At 45.9% G+C, this 27,405-nt stretch overlaps 1 protein-coding gene across 1 annotated transcript in view; it reads right to left on the bottom strand.

Annotated features, from left to right (window-relative positions):
• The window catches only part of LOC119397582 (glutamate receptor ionotropic, kainate 1), a 121,282-nt gene that overhangs the window by 81,449 nt on the left and 12,428 nt on the right, over positions 1-27,405 (bottom strand). Inside the window, exons 2-3 of the mRNA XM_037665007.2 lie at positions 8,122-8,271; positions 7,355-7,606 (exon numbers count right to left, since the gene is read on the bottom strand). Of these exons, the coding sequence (XP_037520935.1) occupies positions 7,355-7,606; positions 8,122-8,271 (402 nt within the window). The remainder of the gene's footprint in view (positions 1-7,354; positions 7,607-8,121; positions 8,272-27,405) is intronic.

Raw genomic sequence — 27,405 nt, 5'->3', positions numbered from 1 at the left:
CTTGAAGCTGCTTCGGAATAAAACACTATATGAATGTCATGTAGTGGAAGGAGTCTCCTTAACGCATGTAATATTCTGTGACAGAAGCGTAGAATCGCGCCAGGCGTCAAAACATGTGAATTGCACAACGAGTGGGTGTTCTAAGGACCCAATCATTACAAAGCACTCACACATATTTAATCATCATCAGCTGCAAAATTATCAACAAAGTGAGCAGCTGCCTAGGTTCGCTTTTGCCTTACGGGCGCGTAGAGGGCTCGTCGTTGATTCGCAAACGGAAGAATTATGGCGTAGTGGCGTAGTAAGCATTCTAGGATAGTTTGAAACCGCGAATGTTACGCGCATAGTCGTTCGGTTCCTTCCGGCACTTTGAGGCAGGCACCGAGCATCGAAGCCAGGCTAACAATTCAGAAGGCAATGCGCACGCGCCAGAATACGCTATCGCGTTCTACTCTTGAAGGCGAAGCTCAAGCGTCCTCCAAGTTTTTGTTTTGTTTTGTTTGTTTTTTAATTCAGGAAACCTATTGAAATAATGCTTAAGGCGAAAGCGTTAGATGCGATTTAGGTGCACGTTAAAGGTGTACCCAGGTGGTCGAAATTTCCAGAGCCCTCCACTACGGCGTCTCCCACAATCATATCGTGGTTTTGGGACGTTAAACCCCAACAATTATTATTATGAAAGCCTTAGATGCCCCATCAAACGCGAAAATTGACCGGCGTCCCGCGTCGGCGCGCGTTTGGCAACACAATAAGGAAATGCCGCCGATAAACAATTTGAATGCAATTTCGAAATTTCAAGGGGTGGTTTGAAGGAATGTCCGACCTGTAGTTTGAATTGATATATACTTTATTGGTATTTAATTGTCAAGAAAATATTTCTAAGCTTTTCCAGTCTTACACAAAGTGTTATATGCGGTGTGTTGTACGGCCAACTTACTTCTAACTCTGACGGGTGATAATTGGTGTTCAGTTTATGATGACGATGTCATAACTCTTAGAACGCATTGATACAGCATGCTTATATTGTGTACTGGCAACTGAGGCCGGCTATTGTAAGGTATTTTTATGTAGTCGGGGTAATTGTAGAGGTGCACTTTATTTCAAGTTATATTACCTTGCGTTTCATGAAACACAGGTGAACTCGATACAACTGCGCATGCATATATCAAGCGCTGCACGCAATCTGTGCCACAATAAAGGAAAATTAGCGTGCGATGTAGCTAAACGGAACCAAGGTGCATGATGTTTGCCGTCGCTTGAAGCAACTGAGGCTCCGTTTGTTGTATTTCACCTGATTGCGTAATTAGCTAATATAGTATAGCCACTTAACAGATACAGTAGGCAGAGCGAAAGCGTCGATGAGGAAATTGTAGGCCACGCCGACAAACCTGCTAATCAGTTTTTCTGACGACCCATACATGCTACACTAAAGCATATTTTTTGTAAGCCAGACGTGAAGCTCAAAAAATAAAAATAAAATAAAACAAACGAATAAAGTACCGCTTGACTAGAAGCTGGGCCAGGCAACAACTGCAGTTCCTAAAGTTCACCTTATTCGAACGGATTTAGTGTTTTGGCTGCATGTCCCCTTAATCTTATATTGAAAAACACTTAAGCTATACACCTATCGTTTTTTCTAGCCCCGTATTTTTTGTAGCTCATTGTTTCTGGTTAGCCTCCCTGCCTTCTGCTTTTCTGTTTTCCTTCCTTCCTAGACTTTCATGACAATATATGTGACTTACGGCAGCCAATTCAAGTCAATACCTTTCTTTTTCCAGTAAACAACCGAATACTTAAGTAAACAGCATTCTCCAGTTGGCGCCTGTGCCCCCTTTTAGCGTCGATATCAAAACTACAAGGCGCCGAATCTAACGTCGACGTCTTTTTTATTTGTTATTTTTTCAGTTGCATTCTTGTGACTGCTAAACCGCCCGAATGTGAGATTATTCTCCGCATCTTCTTCGCGTGGCCGACCGCTGCGTCTTACTAAAAATAAAAGTTCGCCACGAATAAAAAATCCGGCAGATTCCACGCACTGTGGGAATCGATGTAATGCGAAGCAGCCAGCGAAGAGCTGCATACATCGCCTTGTTTGTCTTTGAGCCATACGAAATCATTCATTCCGTGGCATCTAGTCCACCATATAACGCATGTTTTCCATGCGCGCATGCATGCACAATCTAGTATACACCATGCCAATGAAACGCATATTCTAGTATATACAATGCATGGCCTGTCGTTTACGTTCATCGAGCACTCATGTCATGCCATACCAATTTTGGTATATATCCAGTTCCGGAAGCACACCATGACAGTGGCATGTAAATCATACCGTACATGACATGCATAACATGATTCGCATGTTAAGACCTCTTATTTGTGTTCGTCATACAGTCATATCGTGCAATACCAATTTTGGTGTATATCAAACGAGCGAAATAGCCGCGAGTGCACCATGAGTAGAGCATGTAAATAATGCCATACATGACATGCATATCATGGTTTATCATGTTCTGTCACTAATGTTCATCATACAGTCACATCGCGCAATACCAGTTTTGGTGTATATCAAGCTAGCGAAACGGCCGCGAATGTACCATGAGCGTGGCATGTAAATCATGACATACATGACATGCATGTCATGGTTTTCATGTTACCACCTGTTATTCATATTCTTCCTACAGTCACATCGCGCAATACCAATTTTGGTGCATATCAATCTAGCAAAATGGCCACGAGTGCGCCATGAGCATGGCATGTAAATCATGTCGTAGATGTCATGATTTTCATGTTACCGCCTTTCATTTACGTTCGTCATACAGTCGCGTCGCGCAATACCAATTTTGGTGTATATGAAGCTAGCGAAACGGCCACGAATGCACCATGAGCGCGGCATGTAAATCATGGCATACATGACATCATGTAACGGTTTTCATGTTACCACACAGTCGCGTCGCGCAATATCAATTTTAATATATATCAAGCTAGGAAAACGGCCGCGAATGTATCATGAGTGTGTCTTCTAAATCATGTCGTACATGACCTGCATGTCATGATTTCCATGTTAACACCTCTCATTTACGTTCGTCATGCAGTCGCGTCGCGCATTACCAATTTTGGTGTATATCAAGCAAGCAAAACGACCACGAGTACGTCATGAGCATGGCATGTAAATCATGTCGTGCATGTCATGTATGTCATGATTGTCATGTTACCACGTCTCATTTACGTTCGTCATACAGTCGCTTCGCGCAATACCAATTTTGGTGTACATCAAGCTAGCGAAGCGGCCGCGAATGCATCATGAGCGCGGCATGTAAATCATGACATACATGACATGCATGTCATGGTTTTCATCTTACCAACTGTTATTCATGTTCTTCATACACTCCCATCGCGCAATACCAATTTTGGTGTATATCAATCTTTCGAAACGACCGCGAGTGCGCCATGAGCGTGGCATGTAAATAATGTCGTACATGACATGCATATCAAGATTTTCATGTAACCACGTGTCAGTTATGTTCGTCATACAGAAATGTCTCGCCATACTAGTTTTCGTATATATCCCTTCATTTAAACGGCCGCGAGCGCCGACGAGAACATGTCATGTAAATCATGCTGCACATGACATGCGCTTCATGATTTGCATGTTAGAACCTGTGATTATGTTTGTCATGAACTCTTGTCACGCCGTACCAATTTTGGTATATATGAAATTAACGGAACGGCCGCAAGAGGCCAAAGGCCGTGGAATGTAAATCATGCTGTTCATGACATGCGTGTCATGATTTTCGTGATATGACCTGCGAGTGATGTTTGTAATAAGGCCATGTTATGACACACCAATTTTGGTATACATCCGATTAACGAAACGGCCAGGAGAGCACAAAGTCGTAGGCGGCTAGATAGATAGATAGATATGCTCAAAGTGGCAGAAGTTCGCTAAGAAATGCTTCGCATTTAATAACCTCAAACGAAGAAATGTCTTTCAACCAGGCGGGTTTTCGATCCGCCTAACCTCATGGGCAGCGCGCATGGTTTTAACTGGAGGACGGCGTACTCTGTCAGGGCGAGTCTGTCCGTTTTATTGCCTCTTATGGCTGTCTAAAAAGCCCTTCCCTTTACCCACTACTCTTTCCTGGGTATCTGTTTTCTTTTCAGCGCAGCCAACGCTTCAAACGCTTTGAAGCGCAGCCAACGCTTCAAAGCAAAATATGGTCTCATTATTCGTTCTGACGAAGCACAACTTATGGATTATGGATTTTTTTTTGTTGTTGTTGCGAAAGCCTTAGGCGCTTAAGTGACCGTCTGCATCAACACGAGTGATGCAAGAAATCATGTGAGGACGTCACCTTACCACGTAATTATGACGCCAAATACCGTTAAAACGCCTGATGTCATGACATGACTATGACGTCACGTGATGAGATCATCACATGACAGCGTCGCTTGGTCAAAGGTGGGCCGATCTCGGAGGCAGTGCAAAACCACGTTGGTTGAAGCAAGCTTTCGGGAGGGGAGGGGGGGAGTTGGCTGATCAATAAGTTTACGCGGCACCTTACAAATTTGGCTAAGATGACGTGAAGGTGAAATACACCTTCTTTTTCTTCTGAATTAATGAGAAGAAAAAGTCAGCGAGAAGGAAAAGATGTATTTCACCTTCAAGTCGTCTTAGGCAAATTCTTAAGGACCCGGTGAATTTCTTGCTTTTCCTTCTCCAAGACGGACTCTTAAAAGAGATACCAGTTGGGTATACCTCGCACAAACCATGTCGGCTAGTTGAAAACCATCAGCTCCAAAGACACCCTTCCACCCCCTCAAAAATAAAAATAAAGAAGCTTTCCACTCTGCGACAGACCAGAAACATACGTTCAGCAAACGCGCCGATAAGCCTCGACTACTTTGGTCGCGCCTTCTCGCGCACGAGTTCGCGTCGATGCACTTGCGTAACGCGCGCATGGGTTAAAAGAGGCCTCGAGTTGCGTTGCTCGAGTTGAAAGCGCCGAAAGCAGCTTTTGAATCGGGTTCTGCCTCCACAGGCGTGCGGGCCATAGGAAAGCGTTAGTCGAAAACTTCTCTGAGCATCGGACTCGAATAGCGATCCGCCGAGTTGGATTGACGGCTTCGACATTCTGCTGTTGAACGCAAGTTTGCGATGGCTGCCACATTCAGATGGCAACTTGTGTGAAAGAATCAGAATACTACCACGGGCGGGGATTTCGGTGCTGCCCTGTTTCAGGGGCGAAGCGCCTTATAAGGTCTCGCCTTGCAGGCGTGTCATGTCGTCGTCACGGTTCATCATAAACGGGTATATGCGCCACAATAATTGGTTAAATCCCACTGCTCGCCACCGGCCCATAATAGGCACATCATGAGTTAAAGGTTCGTCGTTACTGCCTGAAACATTATGTTTGGCTTAGCAGCGGTGCCAGAATCCCTGACGAAATTTACCAAGGCGCTCAAGTTTCACATCTAAAACCAGAGACAAAACGTGCACATCTACGGTGAAGTCATCTATTTGAAACACCGCTTCTTGAAACATATCTACAAAGTGATGACGCGTTAGTGGACCGGTGGCGAGTAAAGCAGTAAAGAGTAAAGATTTTGCTGCGGCAAAAACCGGCGCACACTGCATGCTTCGCCCCTCCCCAGGTTCCACGTTAGTGGAGCTGAAAGACCCTTCCATACATGCTTCACCCCTTTCTGTTTTTTTTTTTTTTTTTGGGGGGGGGGCGACTCAGGTGCTTAAAATTAAATTATAGAGTTTTCCGTGGTAAAACTACGGCAGGATTGTTGCAATGCACGTCGTAGTGTGTGTTTGTGTGTGTGTGGGGGGGGTACTTCTATGTCTCGCACCTAAATATAAGCATTACACGGCTCTTATGTTTTTATTCGGTCCTCATCGAGATGTGACCTCCGCGGATAGGAGTCGAACAGGCATCCTCAAGCTGAATGGTGCAACTCCTTAGGCTCTAACACCGGCGGATCAATGTTCTTGGCATGGTGAATAATGTACATGCCGAGAAGGAGTGAGAGGGGAGGGGTAGTGGAAGGTTGGGAATAAGAGTTATACATAAACTGGTTGTCCATGATTGTTCTCTTCGGGATCCTACAGTGGCATGTGGGTGCCAAGTCTGCTCTACACCTTTATTCAGTCATTGCTTAAACTGTATGAATATGCCCATGGAGGTTTGACAATAATGGCGGCCGAAGACCCCTCATGTTGCATTCTGACAAATATTTACCACCTTTACCCCTGGAAAGTCGGGGAGCAAAGGCAGTTCGGTGTGAAAAGCTCATCATCGCTGATTTTTTATTTTTATCCTCGGAGCTGTTTAAGCTTGGGGTTATTCCGGCGTAGGACACAAAAACTCGGGCGGATATGCGCCATTGAAAGCGGGTATGTGCCAAGCAACTTCTAGCATAGCATAGCCATGCTATGCTAGATGCTAGATATCAATGCATTGTATAGTACAGTATAGCAATGGGGGGGAAAAAGAGAAGTGAGTGCGAAGAGGAGTGATGTGAGGGAGCGCAGGAATATTGCATAGCTCTGCATATTATAGTTTAGTATGTGCCAAGCACCTCCTAGCATATCGTATCCGTGCGTACTATAGTGCAGCAAGGGGGTGGGAAAAGGAAGTGAGGGTGAGGTGGATGGAAAGGAGGAGAGGGAGGGTAAAGCATCGCATAGCCTTGTATAGTATAGTTCAGCAAGTGGATGAGAAAGGGAGGTGAGCGTGAGGAGGACTGGCGCTAAGGTGAGGAGAAGGAAAAGGAGGAAGTAAGAGGGTATACAATTGCACAAGCATGTAAAGTATAGCGTAGCAAGCAGAGAGAAAGGGAAGTGAGGATAAGAAGGAGTGATGTGAGGCTGAGAAGAAGGGAAATGAGAAGAGAGTGCAATATATAAAGAGATAAGGAAAGAAATAGAGATGAAAGAAACAAGACAGAAGAAGAAGATGGCAAGAGGTGAAGAAAGACAGAAGCATAAGAGAAAGAAGAATAATATGATCAAAAAAGGATCTGTGTTCGCTAGGTAAAGGCGCTAGCTTGCCAGTTCCGCTGTTTAGTCAGATGGCACAGGCGTGGAACCGCCTGTAATTTGTTGAATCCATTGCCGTGAACCTTATTTTGTGTCGGACTCAACCAATCGGAGGGGGAGGGGTTTTGTGCCACTGGAGGAAGAAGTTGGCGCCCGCCACGTCAATGTGCGTTTCTCAGTCTCCATAGTTTTTATTATATATATATATTTTTTTTTCAAGCCATAAAAGTACCGGTGTGCCTCACCACTAGTTGAAACAAAAGCTCTACGGACGTACGTGGAAGAGCCCGACAAGTACACTCGTACCTTCGTCCTCCTCGTAAACGATGGCCACTGAACGCCACTGCCAGTGGCTCATCAGGGCGACGTACGCTTCGGCCAGTACGGCGGGGTCCGGGAACAGGTTCAGAGAGTCGTCGTACGCCTCCTGAGCCGGGTCCCAGCGGGTCTCCAGGTGCGGCACGTTCAGGCTGTTGCACACGTCACTCACGTGCTCGCCGCTCACCGACGACATGGGACCGAAGACGGCTCCCACACCCCGCAGCAGGAGCCGGCACGCTGTTGAACAGAGGACGCCCAACTTCAGTTGCTATAGAGGCTCGCAATTAACGACAACAACAATATTATTATTATTATTATTAATAATAGATCAGGATACCAAGAGACGCACGTGCATCCTCTTGTGTACCTTTCTTGCTCTGCACCTACTCCGTATAACGTAAGTCTTATTGGTTAAATTTTGTCATGTCCGAGTAGAGTTAGGTTTAAGCGAGTTATGTTAGAAACAGACACATCTAACACGGGCTCCCGTTGAAGTCCCCCTTAACAATATGGCTCTCCGCCTCCCACCTCCCCTATTCGTCTAAGAGGGGCGTCAAGTCCCCCCCCCCCACACCTTTGCTTAGCCAGTCCTGTTTCTCACCCCCCCCCCCCCATTGGAGAGTTTTGCGCACGCATATAAGTGCATAATTTTGTCAAATATGTTATCTGCATTGCAGACACAATATTTTATTTTTCTCCGAATCCACGCGCTTCCTATAGACTCTAAGTCAACGCAAAGGGTGCGTACTCACTGTCCCTGACCGCTTCGTAGCTGTCGTCTTCCGGCAGCAGCTCGACAAGCGGAACCAAGTCGGGCTCCATGTTTATACTTGAATCTTCATTGATGACGTCTACGGCTGCTTGGAACAAGATGGCATCCTCCTTGGTCTCGAACAGACCTCCTGCCAAATGGAAAAAAAAGCATGTTTGATCCCTTCGTCACAGGAATCGGTATAACGCGAAAGTGAACCGTGTCTTCACAGCAGTATAGTTGATTGTTTATTGTACATTGACGTAGGAGAGCTTGCACAAAGTCTATTGGGGTTTGGCAGCTACAGAGGCGTTTGACGTGAATGCACCCACGTTGACGCCTAGTGGCACATCTCCATCCCAACGACTAACGTCAAAGATAATGATTTAACCCTTGTGGTAGCTGAAGTAGTTAACATACACCTGGACACAGCATATGCTGAATCCCGCGCAAATATGGCATCAACAAGCACATAGCACTGCTACTCGACATACCCTCATTCAAAGCGTCGTCATTTGAGAAGAGAAACGCCAAGATGCGCGCTCCCCAGCAATAGGGTAACTATACGCCTGTGCTCATATGCCTACGCTACCGAGCGCTTCAGGAACGCGAGAGGCAGAGTTCGTAGCTTAGGTCGTCAACGTGGAAAATCGTTCCGGGTGCCGCTGGCGTGTTTCGCGCTGCACCGAAAGCTGATACTAACGAAGCGCTCACTGTCCGCGCTTGTCAGGGTCATAACGCAGTGCTTCACTTCCCGATCCCAAACGGCGACACCGCCCCACGCCAACTAACGTCACTGTGCAAGGGAGAATGTGCGAGAGTTATAAGGCGCGTTTGTGAAGCCTCATGAATGAGCGTCGGTAGTGCAATGGGTAGAGCGCCGGACACCTATCGTCGCGGAGCGTGAGGTCGCGGGTTCGGCTCCCAGGTCACACAAATAAACGAAATCTTTTTCTTCTGCTTTTTCTTCGTCATCCGTATTTTACGGACGTATTCACGTGATGGGAATACTTCAGTAAAATGTTGGTGGAACTCGGTATAAAACACTTACGTGTTTAAATAAAAAAAGAAATAGACATAAAAAACTGGGGATGGGCGAAGCATTTAGGGAACAGTGTTTCAGCTCTACTAACGTGGAACCTGGAGAGGAGCGAAGAGTGCACTGTGCGCCGCTGTTTCCCACAGCAAAATCTGTACTCCTTACTGCTTTACTCGCCACCGGTCCACTAACGCACCCTCACTTTGCAGATATGTTTCAAGAAGTGGTGTTTCAAATAGAAGACTTTACCGCAGAGACGCACTTTTGTGTTTCTGGTTATAGATAAGAAACTCGAGTGCCTTGGTAAATTGCGTCAGGGATTCTGACTGCGTGGCGTAATACTTTTCTTTGCTTCTTTTTTTCCTTTCTGTCTTTATGTATATCCCAGGCAGAAGCGACACGGCTCTGAATGGTCTCGGGCGTGGCGTGAGGGTGCGCCTACGCAGCTGCCTTGACTCGCGTTCCGACGCCGGTGCCGGAACGTGACGTCATGCTTTCATATCCAGACAATAATGAAATGCGGCAACGTCAAATGGCCAGTGAGCTCGATAAAAGATCAGATTGACATGTTTGAAACGCCGGATCACCGATAAGCCCATTAATAGAGAGAGCATCACTTATTGGAAAACGGCGCATACAAAGGGCCGCACTTATTGATATTGGTTCCGGCACCGGCGCTGTGTTTTCGGCGTACGACAACACCGCCACCGAACTGTGTAACTCATAACGCGCTTCGCTTGAATAGATCTTCAAAGGCAGCACGCAAAGCAGATGTTGCTCGCTTTTAAACATTATCTCTCAACTGAGCGGCATAACAGTTACGCATCCAGATATCGCATGTATTGCTTATGTGAAATAAGCAAAGACAAACTAAATTCCTGTTAAAGTTATAATCATGAATGCGGAAAGACGCTTTAATCAGGAGCGCTTTACCATTTTGAGCCGGCTGGAACTTCGCAGTTCGACAGCACCAAAAATAAGTGAATAAATGTTTTCGAAATCTCCAGAGTGAAGATTTGGTTGTCTGTAATCCCACCCCACGCCATGACAGCCATCCGGTGCGCTTAAACCCTGGCGCACGACATCGACGTCCTGTTGGCGATTAAAAGTTTCAGAGCGAGATCCCAAACTCGTACAGCCGGCTCCACTGGTGATTATCTCTCATTTGTCTGCTGCCGAATCAGAGTCTAGGCTCGAAAGACGCGAAGCCCATTTTACTCTGCGCGAGTTCTCTTGCAGTGTCCTCTAATGAGGGCAAAGCAACGTACGAGAGGGCGCTGACGTCGCACGAACATTGCGTTAGATGCAGAGAGTTCAGGGATTTCCTGTCGTTAACCTGGTTGAAACTAAACCGCGCAACTTGTTAGCATCGTGAACCAAATTTTGCATTATTCCTAATTTTTGTGTGTAGCTCTCCCATCGTGTACATTCGTTCGGCATGCGAATGAGGTTTATTTCGGTGTTTCGACGAGTTTCAGGTTTCGTGCTCTGCGAGTTTCGCACCAGCGTTTCGAATGGAGATTTTTTTTTTCTCTCGGCTAGTGGCGTTCCTCGCAGTCAGGTTAGGTTAGCTAAACCAGCGAAGCTTTTACCTACATGTGTTCGCAAACAAATATAGTAGTAAAGTTTCCCGCTCCTCAAATTAAGATGTCTAAAGAATTGCACTCAAAACCGAACAAAGATACGAAATGTCCTCTCCATTTGACAAAAGTTATTACAACCCCATAGAAAAGCCAGAACCGCATCAAAATACCTTTAAACAACTATGTCACTTTTTACCGTCGTGCCATTTTTCTCTTCTTATGGTTTTGTTTCTTGGGTCTTGTATGTGAGGCAGTAGAATCGGGCGCAATCCGCTCGGGAAATAGATAAATCAGCGTCAAAGGGGACGGGGGGGGGGGGAGAGGGAGCCAGTGCAGAGGGAGATGGTACAGTGCGCCAGAGATTGAGGCTTGTTTCGAGAAAAACGAGGAACGCGCGAAAGTCTAAACGGCCAAGTAACGATCAGCGTCAGCGGCAAAGAAAAGATGGTGAATAGAAAAATAAACCGTCGCCACCCGTTCGGGAGCCATTAATAAACTTCAATTACGGACCTTCCGTCGGACGTCGAGGACGTTCGCCGGAAGCTGGGGCAATAAATCTGTTGCAACTTTGAAACGATTCGCAGGTATACGAGCGAGAAGGAGCGCCTGCACACGATCGTCGAAGGACGAAAGCTAACAATAAGGCAAAAACAAAAACAAAAAAATGAAAAACTAGAGGATGGGGTAGAGGAAAGAAGCTATAGGGAATAGAGGGACAGCAGTAACTGCTCGGCGTTTAACGCTGCGTTCGTTGTCATGGAAACGCCAAGGTACCGTTTCGAAAAGGGCGGTAGATGGAAGCCAGCAACAACTCGTGTAAATTGGCCAGTGGACAAAACACTAGCTCCAAAAAACCGTCGAAAATAACGAGGGAAGAATAAGCCACCTGCTGGTGAACCGACAGGCATGGTAAGGGGAGGAGGAGGTGAAGGGGCGGGGGGGATGAGGATGGTAAGGGGGTTGGGAGAAAGGGCTGAGGTGAAGGGGAGTGGAATGGTACGGGAGTTTGAGAATGAGGGGTGAGTTAGGGGGGGGGGAGCAGGAGAGACAGAATGGTAACGGGGTGAGGGAAAGGTAAGGGCGTAAGAGAATGGAGAATGAGGGGGGCTGAGAGCACGGGGCTGAGAATGGCGAGGGGTAGGGTGAGAGTAGCCAGGAGACATGAGCGGAGCCTTTTAAGGGGAGGGGGTGGGGTTGGGAAATTAGGAAGGGACTAGACAATAAAAGAACTCTTCGGTTCCACGCCCTCAGAAATGAAATATCTTTGAGCCACGCGCTGCTTCCATTTACGCTGCGCAGGACGCCGAACGAGTCAAACGAAATGAACTGTTTATTTTCTTCACTTTTTATTACTTAGCCACGTGAAAAGAGCGTCTGGTTATTGCCTCAATTCATTTCCTCTTCGTTTTTCTGGCTTCTCGCAATAAGCGCAACGGCGACAAAAAAATCAAGGAAGTAATTGAATTGTAAAGGCAGAGAATAAAAAAAAAGTAATAAGATACGTGCGTCCGGGGGAGCGACGAAGTTTGTGCGTATAGCGATAACCCGATAGGACGAAAAACAAGCGCGCGTGAACTGCGGAGTAAAACGGATTCCGCCGCACTTCCCTGCGAGATACGCAGCTTTTACTTAAACTACACGCCAGGGAAAGGGCCCGTTCCCTCGTCCATCGTTCGCCCTCTATGCGCTTCTTTGTCTTCTTTTCCCGCTTTCCCTATTTCGCCTCCCCTATCTCCCTACCTACCTCACGACTATCCTTGTTTTTCTTCCCTATACGCATTGCCACGTGCCCCCCACTCTCTCTCCCAAATTTTCTCATGCTTCCGCACAAGCATGCGGGCACCGTGGCGAAGTACATACTCGCAGTGCCGAAGAATAAAGCAGCGAGCCTTCGGGAAAGCCCGATTTCTTGCCCGCCCGGTAACGTCAAGGCTCTTTCTTCCAACTTTCAGTCCCTATTTTTCTTTCATTTTCCCGAGGTTCAGGTCGGCGCGGCGGTGCAGCCATGTCGTTGTCTCCTGGGCGCAATTTGCCGTCTCCCGAGCAGCGGAACAAAATGGACTCGGGGAAACGCCGCCCGCCCGAACGCCACGCCGCTGCTGTGTGTGTACAGTGCAGAGACGGAAGAGCAGTCAGCGTACGACGCGCCTTCGGCGGCGTTATACACGTACAGCCGCGCTGCCGCCGAGAAAAAGTTCCGCTCGTATAGATCTACTGAAGCTTCGGTGCTGCTGCGGAGTCAATGGCTTTCTCCCTCCTTCCTATTCCCTCAGCGATCCCTTTTCTCATCTCTCCAGCGAGGCGTTTCCTCGAGGAGATTTGCGCAGCGCGCTCCTTCTTTTCTTTTCAGTGTGAGCGTGTCCGCAGGCGCTTTCTAAGGGGATGAGATAAAGAAAAAAAAAAAGAATGTGCGAACGAAAGATGTGCGTTATATGTGTGGAACCTTGCCTGTCTTCTATAGGTTTGACCGGCGGCTATTCTCTTGGAATAAACATGTGCCCCGTAATCTCTTCAGTGAAAATGGGCCGTGAAGGCCGCCCTCTGTTTATCCTTACGTGTACTTTGTTTCTGTTTGAACTCTTCGCATTAGCTCATGGGCGACAGGCTTTTAAGTAATAGGCTATAGCAGGTAATTGGGGACCATCACTTGAGACGGCTGGGCCTTTCAAGGACGTTTGTTCGTGCCTTCGCTCCATCAAACTGTTTCACGCCGTTGCGAATACATCCTATTATCTTGGCTCCTGTATTCTGCTCAATGTTATATTGTAGATATCCCCTTTTGTCCTCTTAATATTTTTTTCGTGTTTTTCATATTCATTGTCTTTACGCCCTAGTAGTTGTTCATTATCGTGAGCTTGTTTGCTCCTGGTTGACCTGCTTTCGTTGTCCATTGCACTCTTTTAGTTTCGAGGGTCATTGCAAGTCATGTTAAATTTTAACGCGATATCGTTAAAGAGCCCGTGTCGCGGAAAATGTGGCGTCGATGGCGTTGTCCGTGAGCGAAAAATCCCGACGGATGCAAAGAACGAAAATCAGGGCTCGAGCCGGAATAGAGTCCCGTCAGTGTGCATGACAGTCAAGTATTCTACCACAGAGCTACGCCAGTGCTTGAAACAGCTTCGGAAAAAGACTCTACACGGGCGTCAACAAAGCGCGCAGCTACGCAAGTGCGCATATCTATCTATCTATCTATCTATCTATCTATCTATCTATCTATCTATCTATCTATCTATCTATCTATCTATCTATCTATCTATCTATCTATCTATCTATCTATCTATCTATCTATCTATCTATCTATCTATCTATCTATCTATCTATCTATCTATCTATCTATCTATCTATCTATCTATCTATCTATCTATCTATCTATCTATCTATCTATCTATCTATCTATCTATCTATCTATCTATCTATCTATCTATCTATCTATCTATCTATCTATCTATCTATCTATCTATCTACACGTTTATTTACGTATTAAATAACCGCTATGCCCTATCTTAATTAAAAGCCGTGCAGATTCATCGTCTTAGAGGTTTAAAACTTCGGCCCATGTTTGGGGAACTCAGCGGGAACCTCGGAAATGACATCCATATTCCCGTTCGGCGCATTCCCGATCTCCACAGTTTTGGGATTCCGGCAGACAGCACAGTCAGGACTCGCGGCGAAGCTGCATTCTCCGTAGACGCCGCCAAGAATTTTTCGAGAACTTCTCGGAGGCACTGCGCGCCCCGTGAGTGTGTGCGTGTCCCCGAGATTTGAAGTGCGCATCGCGATTTGCGTTGCAGCGTTTGCTCAATTTAATGAGGAGCGGCCTCGGAAGAGCTTGACTGGCTCTTCAGGACGGCATTCTGCAGATCCGCTCCCTTTGATCTGAGCGTGTTGCGTCCCACCGAATTATTTACGCGTCGGGATATGAGACGCACGAGTCCTTAAAGCGAATCCACAGCTGGCATTATACCTGAGGAATGCTGGTTGCTCTTGATAGGGGCCATTCGTGCTAATTTTTGACACGTGTGCTGCGAAGCCAATTCCTCAAGTACTAAAGTATGAAAGCTCCTAAAGTATTAAAGCTCCGCTATTGTTTGAACAGAACGAGTCCACTCAATGCAGTTCGAAGGTTGAAAGTTCGGATCCCTCCGACGGTAAGGCTGCTTTTTCGTCCATATTAGGTCATTTCGTTTTATGTCATAATTACTACACCACAGTTAAATAACAACAAATATGGTCCCCTATGCTTTCTATGGCGTAAGTGTCTGTTAAATCAATTCGGTTGTGTTTAACAAAGAAACAAGCCCCTCGAAGAAAATGTCCTTGTTTCGTACACTCAACTTCGGAACTCTATCGTAAAACATGTTGGCCTTGCTTTCAAGATTCCTTCTAAAGTTGTACGCGAGTTCTACGCGAGTAGCTTCGTTTGTTACTTTTCAAAAACGAGCACATCGCGCACTTTCGTTTATCTTAATTTTTTTTCCTGAATTTGTTTTTATTTGTGAAAGTGCGCGCAGACAAGGTACACATTTGAGTTTTCGAAGCACAAATATTTTTGATGTCTGACAGCGCATGAACGAGAGACTTAGGCGTTCAAGCTCGCTTGCGCGTGCCATTACCCAACTGCGTGCTTGCGTGTTGAAAGGGGCGAAATGACATAATTTTTCTTTGCAATAAGTTATTTCTATTAAGTGTCTTAAAAAGTCTGTTTATTGTAGCGGCTAACAAATTAGGCTGACAACCACCCACGCAGCTTTTTACAGTCTTGTTTGTTTTAAGCTGCCCACACCAGTGATTTCATTTTTTAATCCTTCGTGAGAGTTCCGCATTGGGCCACGTGTACTACAAACGGTGCTCGGAAGTGGCTTAGAATTAATGCTTTAAGTTACCACGAGTAATGAAACGAGAGTGTACAGAAGATTGCCTCGCCGTGCGGACTTAAAACAAACATAATGCTCACGTAGCCTTTCAACTAAGGTATCATATTCTTAGCAAATATGTATGCTTAGTTAACTCCACATTGAAGAGTTATTGGACATCAAGGTGGGTGCACATAAAAAAAAAGGGAACGTAGAACATGACAACGCCAAAAAAAAAATCAGGAACACAGTTCTGTTAATGCACGCGCAGGGTAATACCGAGAAATCCAGGTTCCTAGCCACAACACAGTTCGGCTAGTGTAACATAGAGGCATTAAGAGTAAATGTTCTTTTTCATTGATTAGTTACACGAAAAACAAGCAGTTCCTACCTATAAAAGCATTTCCGTACTCTCCTTCATTTTAAAGGCGTATAGAAAAGCGTAGATAGGGCCGCGATAAGATCCCCCGAGAGAATAACTGAATAATGCTCCATCAGTGGTAATCAGCCAGCGCGTGCGTGCATACGTGCGTGTGTGTGTGTGTGTGTGTGTGTGTGTGTGTGTGTGTGTGTGTGTGTGTGTGTGTGTGTGTGTGTGCGTGCGTGCGTGTGTGTGTGTGGGGGGGGGGGGAGGTGCGTGATCACTGGCCCTGTATTAGTAACTTATCTCGAATATCCGCACACTCGAGAACAGCGAAGATCCTTCGGCACGTGCCCTAATGGAAGCACGTCGCGTGAAAAAGAAGCGCAACGCGTGTATAAGCGATGCGACTGAGTGGATGTGACGCAGCACTGAACGCAAGCTATTCGATTTCTCATTTCACTAACTACACCGCGTTACGGCAATCAAATTTTTGTTGTCTCAGTGCGGTGCGCGGATGTGTTTGCGCATGCTAGCACGTGCATTGCGGGAAGCGAACGTGCCTGCTCTGAATAGGCTTACTTACCGATTAATCCCTTTAAAATATTTTCGTTCTTTTATGTTGTTGCGCGGCTCCCCTCTAACCTTAACTATGAACGAAAATTGTTCGCTAGATAGTTATGCGGTATCTTGACAGATCCTTCTCTCCTCTTTCGATCAATCTCTTACTATCTTTGCCACTCGGCGCTGTGCTCTATCTTGCCAGAACGCGGTAGCACTTGGCCGAGAGCACCAGGAAAGTTATATCACCTTCCCTCAGTTCAGCCGATTTTATATGTGATATTATGGAAATACTTAAGGTATGTGCTGTGGTACTGTTAATGCCAAGAGAGAGAGAGAGATGAACAGGAATGCTTGGACGTTAGCCAGATATTAGCATCTGGTTTGCTACCCTGCGCTGGGAAAATGAGTGTTGGAAAGAGGGTGTAGAGAGAGAAAGAAAACACACACATAAGCACGCACACACACACACACACACACGCGCGCGCGCGCCACATGCACACACACACAAACACACATATACACACACGCACGCACACACGCGCACACACGCATGCACACACGTACACACACGCACACAAGAAGGTCGTTCTAATTGCAGTCGTTCAGAAAGGCCGCTCGATCGCAAGAAGCGAAATAAAGCTTGCAGGGCCTTCTTCTGCGACGTTGTGTCCTGTCGATGGTGTAGAACTCTTTCTTCAGACATAGGTCGATCATCCAACTTGTTGAGCGCGTTGCAAAGGCATAGTCGCTGTGCACTGTACTTTGGGCAGTCGCAAAATATATGTCCAATTGTATCGTGATGGCCGAAGTGGCCACAGGCAGTGGTGTCGGCCATCCCAATGCAGAACGCATAGGCGTTGGTAAACGCAACGCCCAACCACAGTCTACACAAAGGAGTAGCGTCTCTTCGGCGAAGCCATGATGGGACTGGAAGACTTGATGTTGGGTCAAATGATTGCAATCGGGCATGCTTGAAGTGCGGCCCATTTCACTGTGGCGTAGTGCGCTGGCGAGCAAGCAAACCGAGCTTCCGTGCAGCGTCGGTCTAGAAAGCGGTAAGGGTAGTTTGTGGTCTTCTGTATGGGCTTAACGGACAGCTTGATCGACCCTTTCGTTGCCGATGATACCGCAGTGACTAAGTAACCACTGAAAAGTGACTTGGTGTCCTTTCTCAGTTTGACAGTGTATTACCTTTGCAGTCTACACTACCAGCTGTTGGTGCGGTCCACGGCGTAAGGCTTATAGTAGAGACTGCAGTGCCGCCTTAGAGTAGCAGAAAATAGTCCGTGGTTGGTTACCACGTTTGAATTTAAGACATCTCACGCAACAACATCGACGGCAGCGGAACTGGCAGCCCTTCGTACCGCGTTATAATTCGTCATTGACCAACCGAGACACGAGTGTGAATGCCAAAACCAGCGTAACAGGCACGCCCTGGTGTGGGACCATGGATTGATTTTGACCACCTGTTTCTTTTTTTTTCTCTTTTCTTTTAACGTGCACATAAATCAAGACACACTGGTGCTCTATGCATATCGCCCCCATCGAAACGCGGCTGCCTTGGCCCGGAATCGAACCCGTGTCCTTGAGCTTAGTGGCTCAGCGTCTTATCTGATAAGCTACCAGGGCAGGTCAAAGTGTGTCTTGCGTGGTTACAGCAATGTGTGCACTAAACACAGCATTTACGTTTTGGGTCTGCTTTAGAGTAGTGTACGCAGGGTTAGCGTCCGTTGGATATACGATACGCTATTTCAGTAACTTAATGTGGCTACTCAGGAGATCAGCGTATGACGCATGCGCAGAGGCGACAAACGCTTACGCAATGCTTCGCGTACCATATTATAACCATGTCAGCAGCGGCGGTGTAGTGGTTATGGCGTTTAATTTCGAACTAGAAGGTCGGGGGATCGAATCCCGGCCGCGGCGGCCGCATTTCGACGCAGGCAAAATGCTAGTGGCCCGTGTGGTTAGATTTAGGTGCACATTAAACAACGCCAGCAGGTCGAAATTTTCGGAGCAATCCACAATCATATCGTTGTTTTGGGACCTAAAAACCCATCAATTACAATTGGTTATTCTAACCCTGCCTAATGAAGCTCCAGAAGGAAGCGCGTGACCCATATCTAAATGTTCGCGAACTGAATTTGGCCCCATCTTCATAGTCCATCAAGAGTTCATTCGTCCATACTTCTACGTGTGTAACCACTTTCTTTTCTTTAGAAAAAAAAACTCTCAGGAACGCATTACCGCGGAGACCGCCCGCGGCTCCATGGCGCATTTTTATCACAGAACCCATTCAAATAGCACGTCGCCACGAACTCACACTCAAGGAAGGCTCGAGCGGACGTCCCTTTTGCGTACTCAGATAACCTCGGTATGCGAGAACGAGACGTAAATTGTCAGATACGTCCCGAGCGCAGTCAACAAGCGCTCCGTTATCGCCTAGCCAGGCATTCAATGTGCGCGAGAACCGCAGCCTTTGAAGAAAAGCTCTTTTATTCTCTTGATTCTCGACACATCGTCGGCAGTTGGAATTGGAGTTCATCCTATCTATGCGGAAAGGACGAACGTTCTTGCGTGCGAACGCGTGACATGTCAGTGAACTCCCAAATAGGTATTCCGCGTCTTTGAGAAGAGGCTTCAAAAAGCGTGAAGGAAAAAAAAGACGAAGCGGATAAAACAAGTCGTCAGGCTACAGCACTTCTAAGGACGTGTACATCTACATCTACAACAATCCTTCTGGTAGAGTGACATCACAAATGTATGTTTCGAGTCTGTGCTCCCAGTCTTCCTTTATATGTGCTCATGAAAGCGGAAGCCGCTTCGTCACTTTAAAGAAGTGTCAGCTGCGGAGGAAACGCTTGTGCGAGTGCGTCAAACGGTGCAGGCGCCTCTCTTTTCTGCATAATGCTACTGCTTTAAATTCAGCGTTCCTTTCCGCATCTCCACTGCTGGTCGTTGACCCCGTGATGGTAGCGTCGCTATCCGCGAAGTAATTTTTAACAGCGCCAGCAACGCACGTCAGAAAAGCCGCCATGAATCCAGCGCATACTGTAGCCAAGGAACGCGTAGGGGGGCGTTATTTGTGGCTTTAATATGATGTGTACACATTGTGAAATAAGGAGAAATCAAAGTGCAAAAAGCAAAGCCGAGAACGCCGTTGGTGATAGATAGATAGATAGATAGATAGATAGATAGATAGATAGATAGATAGATAGATAGATAGATAGATAGATAGATAGATAGATAGATAGATAGATAGATAGATAGATAGATAGATAGATAGATAGATAGATAGATAGATAGATAGATAGATAGATAGATAGATAGTAGATAGATAGATAGATAGATAGATAGATAGATAGATAGATAGATAGATAGATAGATAGATAGATAGATAGATAGATAGATAGATAGATAGATACGCTCAAACTGCGTTTGGTCCGCGAAGAAATGCTTCGCATTTGGAATGTTTGGAAGTTCTGCGCGCCTTGTTAAAACTCGAAGCGCCACTGCGCGTATTCATTATTTGCCCTCTACTACGTTGGCTCTCGCGTCTACTGTCTTAGGTGTTATTATTAACCGCTACGCATTTATTCATCGCATTTCTAAGCTGGTCCCCGTTCACCAACTTCAGTAGATGAGCTCTGTTTGTTCTTTCCTGCAACGCCATTTGCTCTCCACTAACATGAGCAACCCCTTCACGGGTACCTATGAATACATTCAACGCCCTTGTATTCTCGCCGCGAGCCTAAACGAAACTTTGTAAACAGTGCAATCTCTGTGTATGCATGTGTTTTGTATGTGTTATGCGGTTTTCAGTGTATATATCATAATCATCACCCAGCACCTGGAGTAGCCTGTCAGGCGAATAGCCAGGCTACCATCTCCAGATTTTCATTAAAATATTTCTCTCTCTCTCTCTCTCTCACCGCATTTCATCGAAATTGCATGGTGCGCGCAAGGCCTCAGTAACATTTATAAACATAACGCAGTCAGTAAGGCACGTGTCTGCCATAGCGCTTTTTAATACTCGCACGAGTATAACATATCTTTCTACAAAAGCTGTCCTTGGGTTGCTCGCAAACAGATTGCTTCATACGGCATGTTCCCGTACTCCCCACAATGCGTTTTTAATGGACTTCAACGGTTTTCAATGGGTTTTTAAAGATGATGCGGAGGGATGTGGCGCGCTCTGTTCACGTATTCACGAATAGGAGACGGCAAATACTAAATAGACGACACTTCTATATAAATGAGTAGGGATATGCATATGGCTTACTACGCTGAATAGGCGAGCACCGTTTGTTTACGAAGGAAACGAACGTCAGGCTCCCTCAGTACGAAAACGCAAACACTTGCGCTGCATTGTGAGGACACGTGTACAATAAGGTGCGAAACCTCCACATTCGCGCGGAAGGAATGGAGTGGCGAATGCGCAGTGATATGCAAATCAGGGCCGGTTCGTATCGATAGCATACAAGCGTTGGTATGTATATAGAAAGCGCTGCCCTTTAAATTGAGCAGAGACATTTTTCCTTTGTTTCTTTTTGGAAAGCTCCAATAGAGGACAAGAGGTTCTCTTTTCAAGATATGTAGGCCTGAATTATTTGGAGACGCCAAGCGTGCAAGAGACGCAGGTTGCACAAACGGCGCCTCCTCGGCCCGTGGCAAGACAGCGGTTGTGCGATGCGCAACACAAAAGCGTTGTTGGTGTTCTTCAGGAACACTGGACTTAACCAAAGTATGTGAATGACTCTTTTGTGTATATATGTGCGTTTGTGACTGTACCTACCGTTTGTGTGTATATGTGACTCATTGTATATACCATAGTCATCACCCTACACCCGGAGTAGCAAGCCAGGCGACAAACCAGACTAACCTCTTCGGGATCTTCATTAAAGATTATTATCTCTCTCTCTTGTCTTACTTCTTTGATAATCTCAGAGAAAGAATAAGTTGTTTATGGCATATTCGACAAATCGCACCGGTGCGCACCGGGGCGCCCTGGTACGCCGTTTAGTCCAATCATCGTAGCGCCTGGGCGCCCCGGTGCACACCGGTGCGAATTGTCGAAGATGCCATTAATTAGAATAGAAAATGATGCCGGTGCGTACGCAGTGCCTACCATATAGTATTCGGTAAAAAACGAAGGAAAAACTGACAGAAAATAGGCAACAAAACGGACAGCTGGGCTAGTTGGTATTGATTCATTTGGAATTGATTTGTACAGCGCAAAATACAAGACCGAAGACAAAGAAGCACACAGGGACAGCGCTGCTGCTGCTGCTGCTGCTGCTGCTGATGATGATGATGATGATTATGATGATGATGACCATGATGTGCCTCTACACATGGCTCATACCCACACTGGGGGATTGGCCAAGAATTGCTGATATGAAGTTTTAAAGTTGCAACTAATGATTTGTCCGTGTGCGCTTCTTTGTCTTCCGTCTCGTATTTTGCGCTGTACAAACCAATTCAAAAATAAAATAGGGAGTTGCTTGTATACTTTGCAAGGCTAGATCAGCCTGCAACCTGCAACATCCTCCTCCTCCTAGAGACGAGGTGGATGTCTTTTGCGCGATTCGAAAGCTGCCAAAAGATGCCCCTTAAGTATGTACAATTTTTTAATCGTCCTTAGCTATGTAACTGCAATGATTAAGGACACAGTAATTTGTGTAATTAGTGAATTGGCAATAACTGCAGACCACATCGACGTGTTCAGATCTCGGCATTCGGATTTCTTAGACGGCTGTGCCACTTTGTCATCAATGTTAAATTTTTAGAAAATTTAGGCAGTCGCCTGAGAAACACTTGGTGTATTGTAAGTGCACAAGCTCGCAACATTTAACGGCGAGCATTTGCAAAAACCCTTTGCAATGTCCATAAGAACAAAACGCACTACCAGCTCAAGGTGACAGGGGTGATTCCTCAGAAAGAGCTTTATTGCCCAAAATTCAAGTCGGAAAATAGCCTGCGGTCAGCTGCTTAGTAGCAACGATGGAAAGCCAACAAACACCACATTTGGGGGCTCCGGCGCGGTGGTTTTTTGTTCGTAAGTTGTCCGTCTGGTATAGCCACGCGCGCTTCTTTTTGTATTTCCATGCTAAAGGGCAGTTACATGTGTAACGACGACTAGCCGCAGGCTGCGCCGGAAGGTCTGGGAACCTTCCCGATTGTTTCAGACATTCGTGATAAGATTTCGCGCTGGACGCGAGTGGTGGAGTTTTTTCTGGAACTAACGCGTCCACGAACGACAACGCTGGAACCTCCTATCCTGCATACATACAAGCCGAAGCGTTTCATCTACGATCAGGCTACCGACGACCGACGTCCGTGCTCGCCGATATCATTGTACAACGAGTATTGCTTGCACTTTGAGTTTATCTAAATAATAATTGTTCGGGTTTCACGTCCAACAAAAAACACGATGCGGTAATGAGGGATGCCATAGTGGAGGGCTCTGAAAATTTCGACTAGCTGGGGTTCTTTAACGTGCACACGTTAATCTAAGTACACGGGCCTCTAGCATATCGCCTCCATCGAAATGCGGCCGCCGCGTCCGGGATTCGATTCCGTGACCTGCGGGTCAGCAGTCTAGCATCATAGCCACTAGACCACCACGAAGGGTTTTTGAGCTTATCTTTTTCTGGCCACACGTTCGCCCAGTAAAGAGTTTCATCTTTATCAGCTTATGTTCTGCTTACTTCACAGTCACAACAACATCACAATATCGCTTGCGCAGTTCCTTCCCTTGTTCTTCGAGGAATGAAATTTGTGAAATATAACAACTGACAAAGTTCGAGTGGAAGACTCAGTAGGTACTATAAATGAACAGTGTCGTCAACGAAGTGTAAGCAACAACAAAGAGAAACAGGTACACTCAAGACGATGGAGTGTCTGCCACTCGCTGGCAACAAGAGAAGAGTATGGTGATTTGCCGCAACTTTTAGCTTACGGCAGAGCGAAATCGTGACGTCAGAGTTATTGTAGGCCATCACATTATCTGGCGCGTGGCTCTACCGAGGGTTCGTTGTAAATTGGATGACTCTCTGGAAGTCTTCGCTGATGGAAGAGCGTGTTTACCAAACGAAGCACCTGCGAAACGAAATGGACCCTCGGATGTGTCCTGCCAACGCACAGAAAATGCAAGTCACTTGGCCGGAACAGAAATCTTCCTCACTCGCTTACAGTCTGATAGCTACGATAGTATGCTCAGTAAAATTTCATTTATGAGCTTCGAAACAAGCTTTCATGCAAGTTATATCCGCAAATGCGTTTATGTAGTGGCCCAGGGTGCGTCACGATGTGAGCAGGCCTTTAAGTACTTCCTTGATTAACGGTGTTTGATATACCGAAATTTCTTCCCAATACTCCTGTTTGGATACGTCGAAAATTGTTCTTCAGTTCCTGACATTTCAAGCCGAAAGTCTTAGATGCTTGCATGAAACGGGAAATGTGACCGCCGGCGCCATAACGAACGATCTAAGAAGTCGGCGTTAACAATAATGGTCTAGAAACTCGGCGGTAACGCGAATATTAAAAAAAAATGAAATAAACTAAATGATAAAAGTCGATCAAAAGTCACGTCATACTGAAGTGAATGAGTGGATGTAACAATCTGCCGCAATCTCTTCAAACCTACCCATCGATAACCCAACAGAACACAGAAGAAAAAGTAAACCGACGCAGATTGCCATAGCACTCACTATTTCATTCGCATACGCAAACGCACACACGCAAAAAAAAAAGGTCATGGCGGCCATTTCTGAATAAACAACCCTTGACACGATAGCATTGAAAACAGAATAAATGATGGGCTTCCTGATGAAAACAAAGGCGCACGCTGTCCATCTCTGTCTTCAAGCCACGTGCTGCGTGCGTTGAGATGTCTCGCGGGGAAAGATACGACACTCCGAACTAATCGATGCTCGGAGTAGACAAGCAGCAATTTATCCTTTTGTTCGATGCAGGCTTCATCACTCACGCTCTCGCCGAACCCACACCGCTCGTGAGGAGCAGTGAACTTTATTTATTTCTTTCCTTTCTGTTTGTGGTTTTTGCTTTCATTTATTTTTTTTTGTGAAAGGCCGAGGACCTCTTCGTCGACAGCAATTTCCTTTGCTGTTTTCGAGGCAGCGTCATAGCCTGCACGTTTTGTTTTTATTTATACATGGAAAAAAAATAAACATGGGAAGTTAGGCTATGTTAGAGCCGGCCATCGCATCATTATGATAGTAGTATCGAAAAAAACACACAAAAACAAGGAAAGATAGAACAAATAAAAGAATAAGAAACGAGCAAAAAAATTCAGCAACACTATGTGCATATACGATATGTGGCGTATAAAGAATGGGCAGAGTCTTAGGGCAGAGTTCGATCCATGGGGGGTGGTCACATCGATTGCCGTGGATAGAGTACGTGCAGATAGTTTTCTATGCACTTCAATAGCAAGACATTACTATGAAAGGGAGTAATAATGACGACTGTAAACAGTTCATCAAACTTGTGTCCATTAAAAAATCACGAAGAGCGCTGACTGCGCGCCTTTGACTGTCAGGATATGGCCACTGTCCAAGCACTTTGCTAATTGAGTGTGTCGGCTATCCCATCAACTTGATGTTAGTATTGAAGAAACGCACGCAAACAAGAAAAACTCGAAAGAGTTTTTGCACTGTATAATGAAATCGTGTGAATGTCATACGTAACTTTCGTTAATGTATACCACGGGGTCGAGCAATGCTTCAATATAGCTTGCTGAATCATAGGAATACAAATGTAATGTTTATTAGACTGCTATTAGTTTATAAGACACTGGAACCACAGACGTTAACCTGATATGACGCCTGTATCATAGGAGTACATATGTAGTGTTTATTGCTTTCTTGTAAAATTAGATAGCCAGCACCACAACCACAAGTGACGTTGTACCGACATTACGACTGCATAGGCTGTTTTTTTTTTTTCAAACCAGTTTGTAGGCCTGGCGTGGTTTTCTGGTAGAATACCAGATTGCCACGCGGATTGCTTGGGTTTGATTCCTGCTGGGATCCTAATTTTTATTCTTTCCATTCGTCAGGTCAACGCTGCCGATGTCGGTTTTTCGTAACGCACTCGCATTTAAAGGGACACTAAAGGCAAATATTAAGTCGACGTTGATTGTTGAAATAGCGGCCCAGAAACCTCGTAGCGCTGCTTTTGTGCCAAGGAAGTGCTTATTTTGAAATAAAATCACGTTTTTAGTGGTCCGCATCGCGTTAGCGCGCTTCAAATCTCCCGCCTGGAAATACGACTCCCATACGTCACTGCTGCCGTGCCCAACGTTGCCCGCTTTTACTGCGCGGCCGCCGACACTAGTAGCAGCCCAGCGGAAGTAGCGGGACCCACAGTAGCAACAACGGCGCTGCGGCAAAGACTTGCTCGGATGGGCACATTCAAAGCCGTCACCAAGTTGCGGTTGGTCTCGTAATCCTCAGTACGAAAGTGCAGCGAGCGCACACGCAGAGGTTTTGACTGTTTAGCACACTGGCGCAATGGCATGACTCTAAGCCACTTCGAGCATAAGGGTTCATTCCGCGGCACCCAGTGAAAAGACACACCGGTTTCCTTGCTGCAGCACTGGCGTTGTGCACCATTCGGGCATCCGGCAATATCACACGCATGCGGCATTTTGTCGAACTTTCTGTCAGAGCGACCTTCACGAGCGCGCAAAACACGCAAGTACGCGATCCCGAAACTACCACTGAGACGGGCGAGGCACAGTTCGGCGGAAAACGGAAACCTTTGAACCACGCGCGCCGTTCCCCATGGCAACGCCACGGAGGTTTTGTTTTCCATGAATCAAGCGGAAACGAACAAACAGCATTTTATTACGTCTTTTGATGCTCGGAATGTTCTTTTTTTACTGCTGTTAGTTTGATTACTAGTGATTTATTGTAGGCCGACTTCCCTACGTCATCGGGATCAGTTCGAAAATGTCCCACTCGTGGCGCTCATCATGCGATACATTTAGCTTAATTTCTCGGTAAGTAGGGCACTGCTGTTGATAATATTGCCGTTTTAGAAGTTGTCATACATTGGGCTTTCACTCTGACATAAATTGTTATTTGCCTTTAGTGTCCCTTTAAATTACCAATGTCTTTTCTCGCCGTTCCTGGGTAGATATAAACTGTTAATCACCTGTGGCGCATACCCGTACACCGCCTCCCCTGGTAAACGGGTATGTGCCACACGTGTCTGGAGGAAAGGGTTTGACGACATACGCGACAGGATTTTCATGTTATACATGCCATGACCCGACAGTCATATTCGTCAAGTAATCTTACCCTCCCATGCCAATTTTGGTCTACACCAATTAAGGACGCGATCATGAGAACACCCAGACATAGGCGGCTAGGTAGATAGATAGATAGATACGTAGATAGAAACGATCAAAGTGCGAAATGTTCACAAAGAAATGCTTCGCATTTAAGAAGAAAAAAAAAGTTAAGGCAGCTTCATAATAGTGGGGCCAAGACTGCAGGAAGTTCGGAGCTACATGGCCTTGTTAGTTTCTCTTTATTTTTCTCTTTTTCTTCTTTGTCTCATTCTTTCCTTTTCTCTCCTCTCAATTCTCTCTATGCCTTTCTTGTCTTTATTTCTGTTGTTTTATATTTATATATATATGAGAGGTGGCACTTCAAGAAAACTTCATTTATTACGTCGACGTTTCGGTCAGAGCCTGACCTTTCTCAAGAGAAAGGTCGGGCTCTGACGTAATAAATGAAGTTTTCTTGAAGTGCCACCTCCCATACTTATACTTATACGGCAACCAAAGGCAACCAACCATATATATATATATATATATATATATATATATATATATATATATATATATATATAT

This window comes from Rhipicephalus sanguineus, chromosome 6 (genome assembly GCF_013339695.2).
Source record: "Rhipicephalus sanguineus isolate Rsan-2018 chromosome 6, BIME_Rsan_1.4, whole genome shotgun sequence".
Taxonomy (NCBI): domain Eukaryota; kingdom Metazoa; phylum Arthropoda; class Arachnida; order Ixodida; family Ixodidae; genus Rhipicephalus; species Rhipicephalus sanguineus.
The sequence above is the reverse complement of the archived record's forward strand: the minus strand, read 5'-3'. Positions and strand labels throughout refer to the sequence as shown.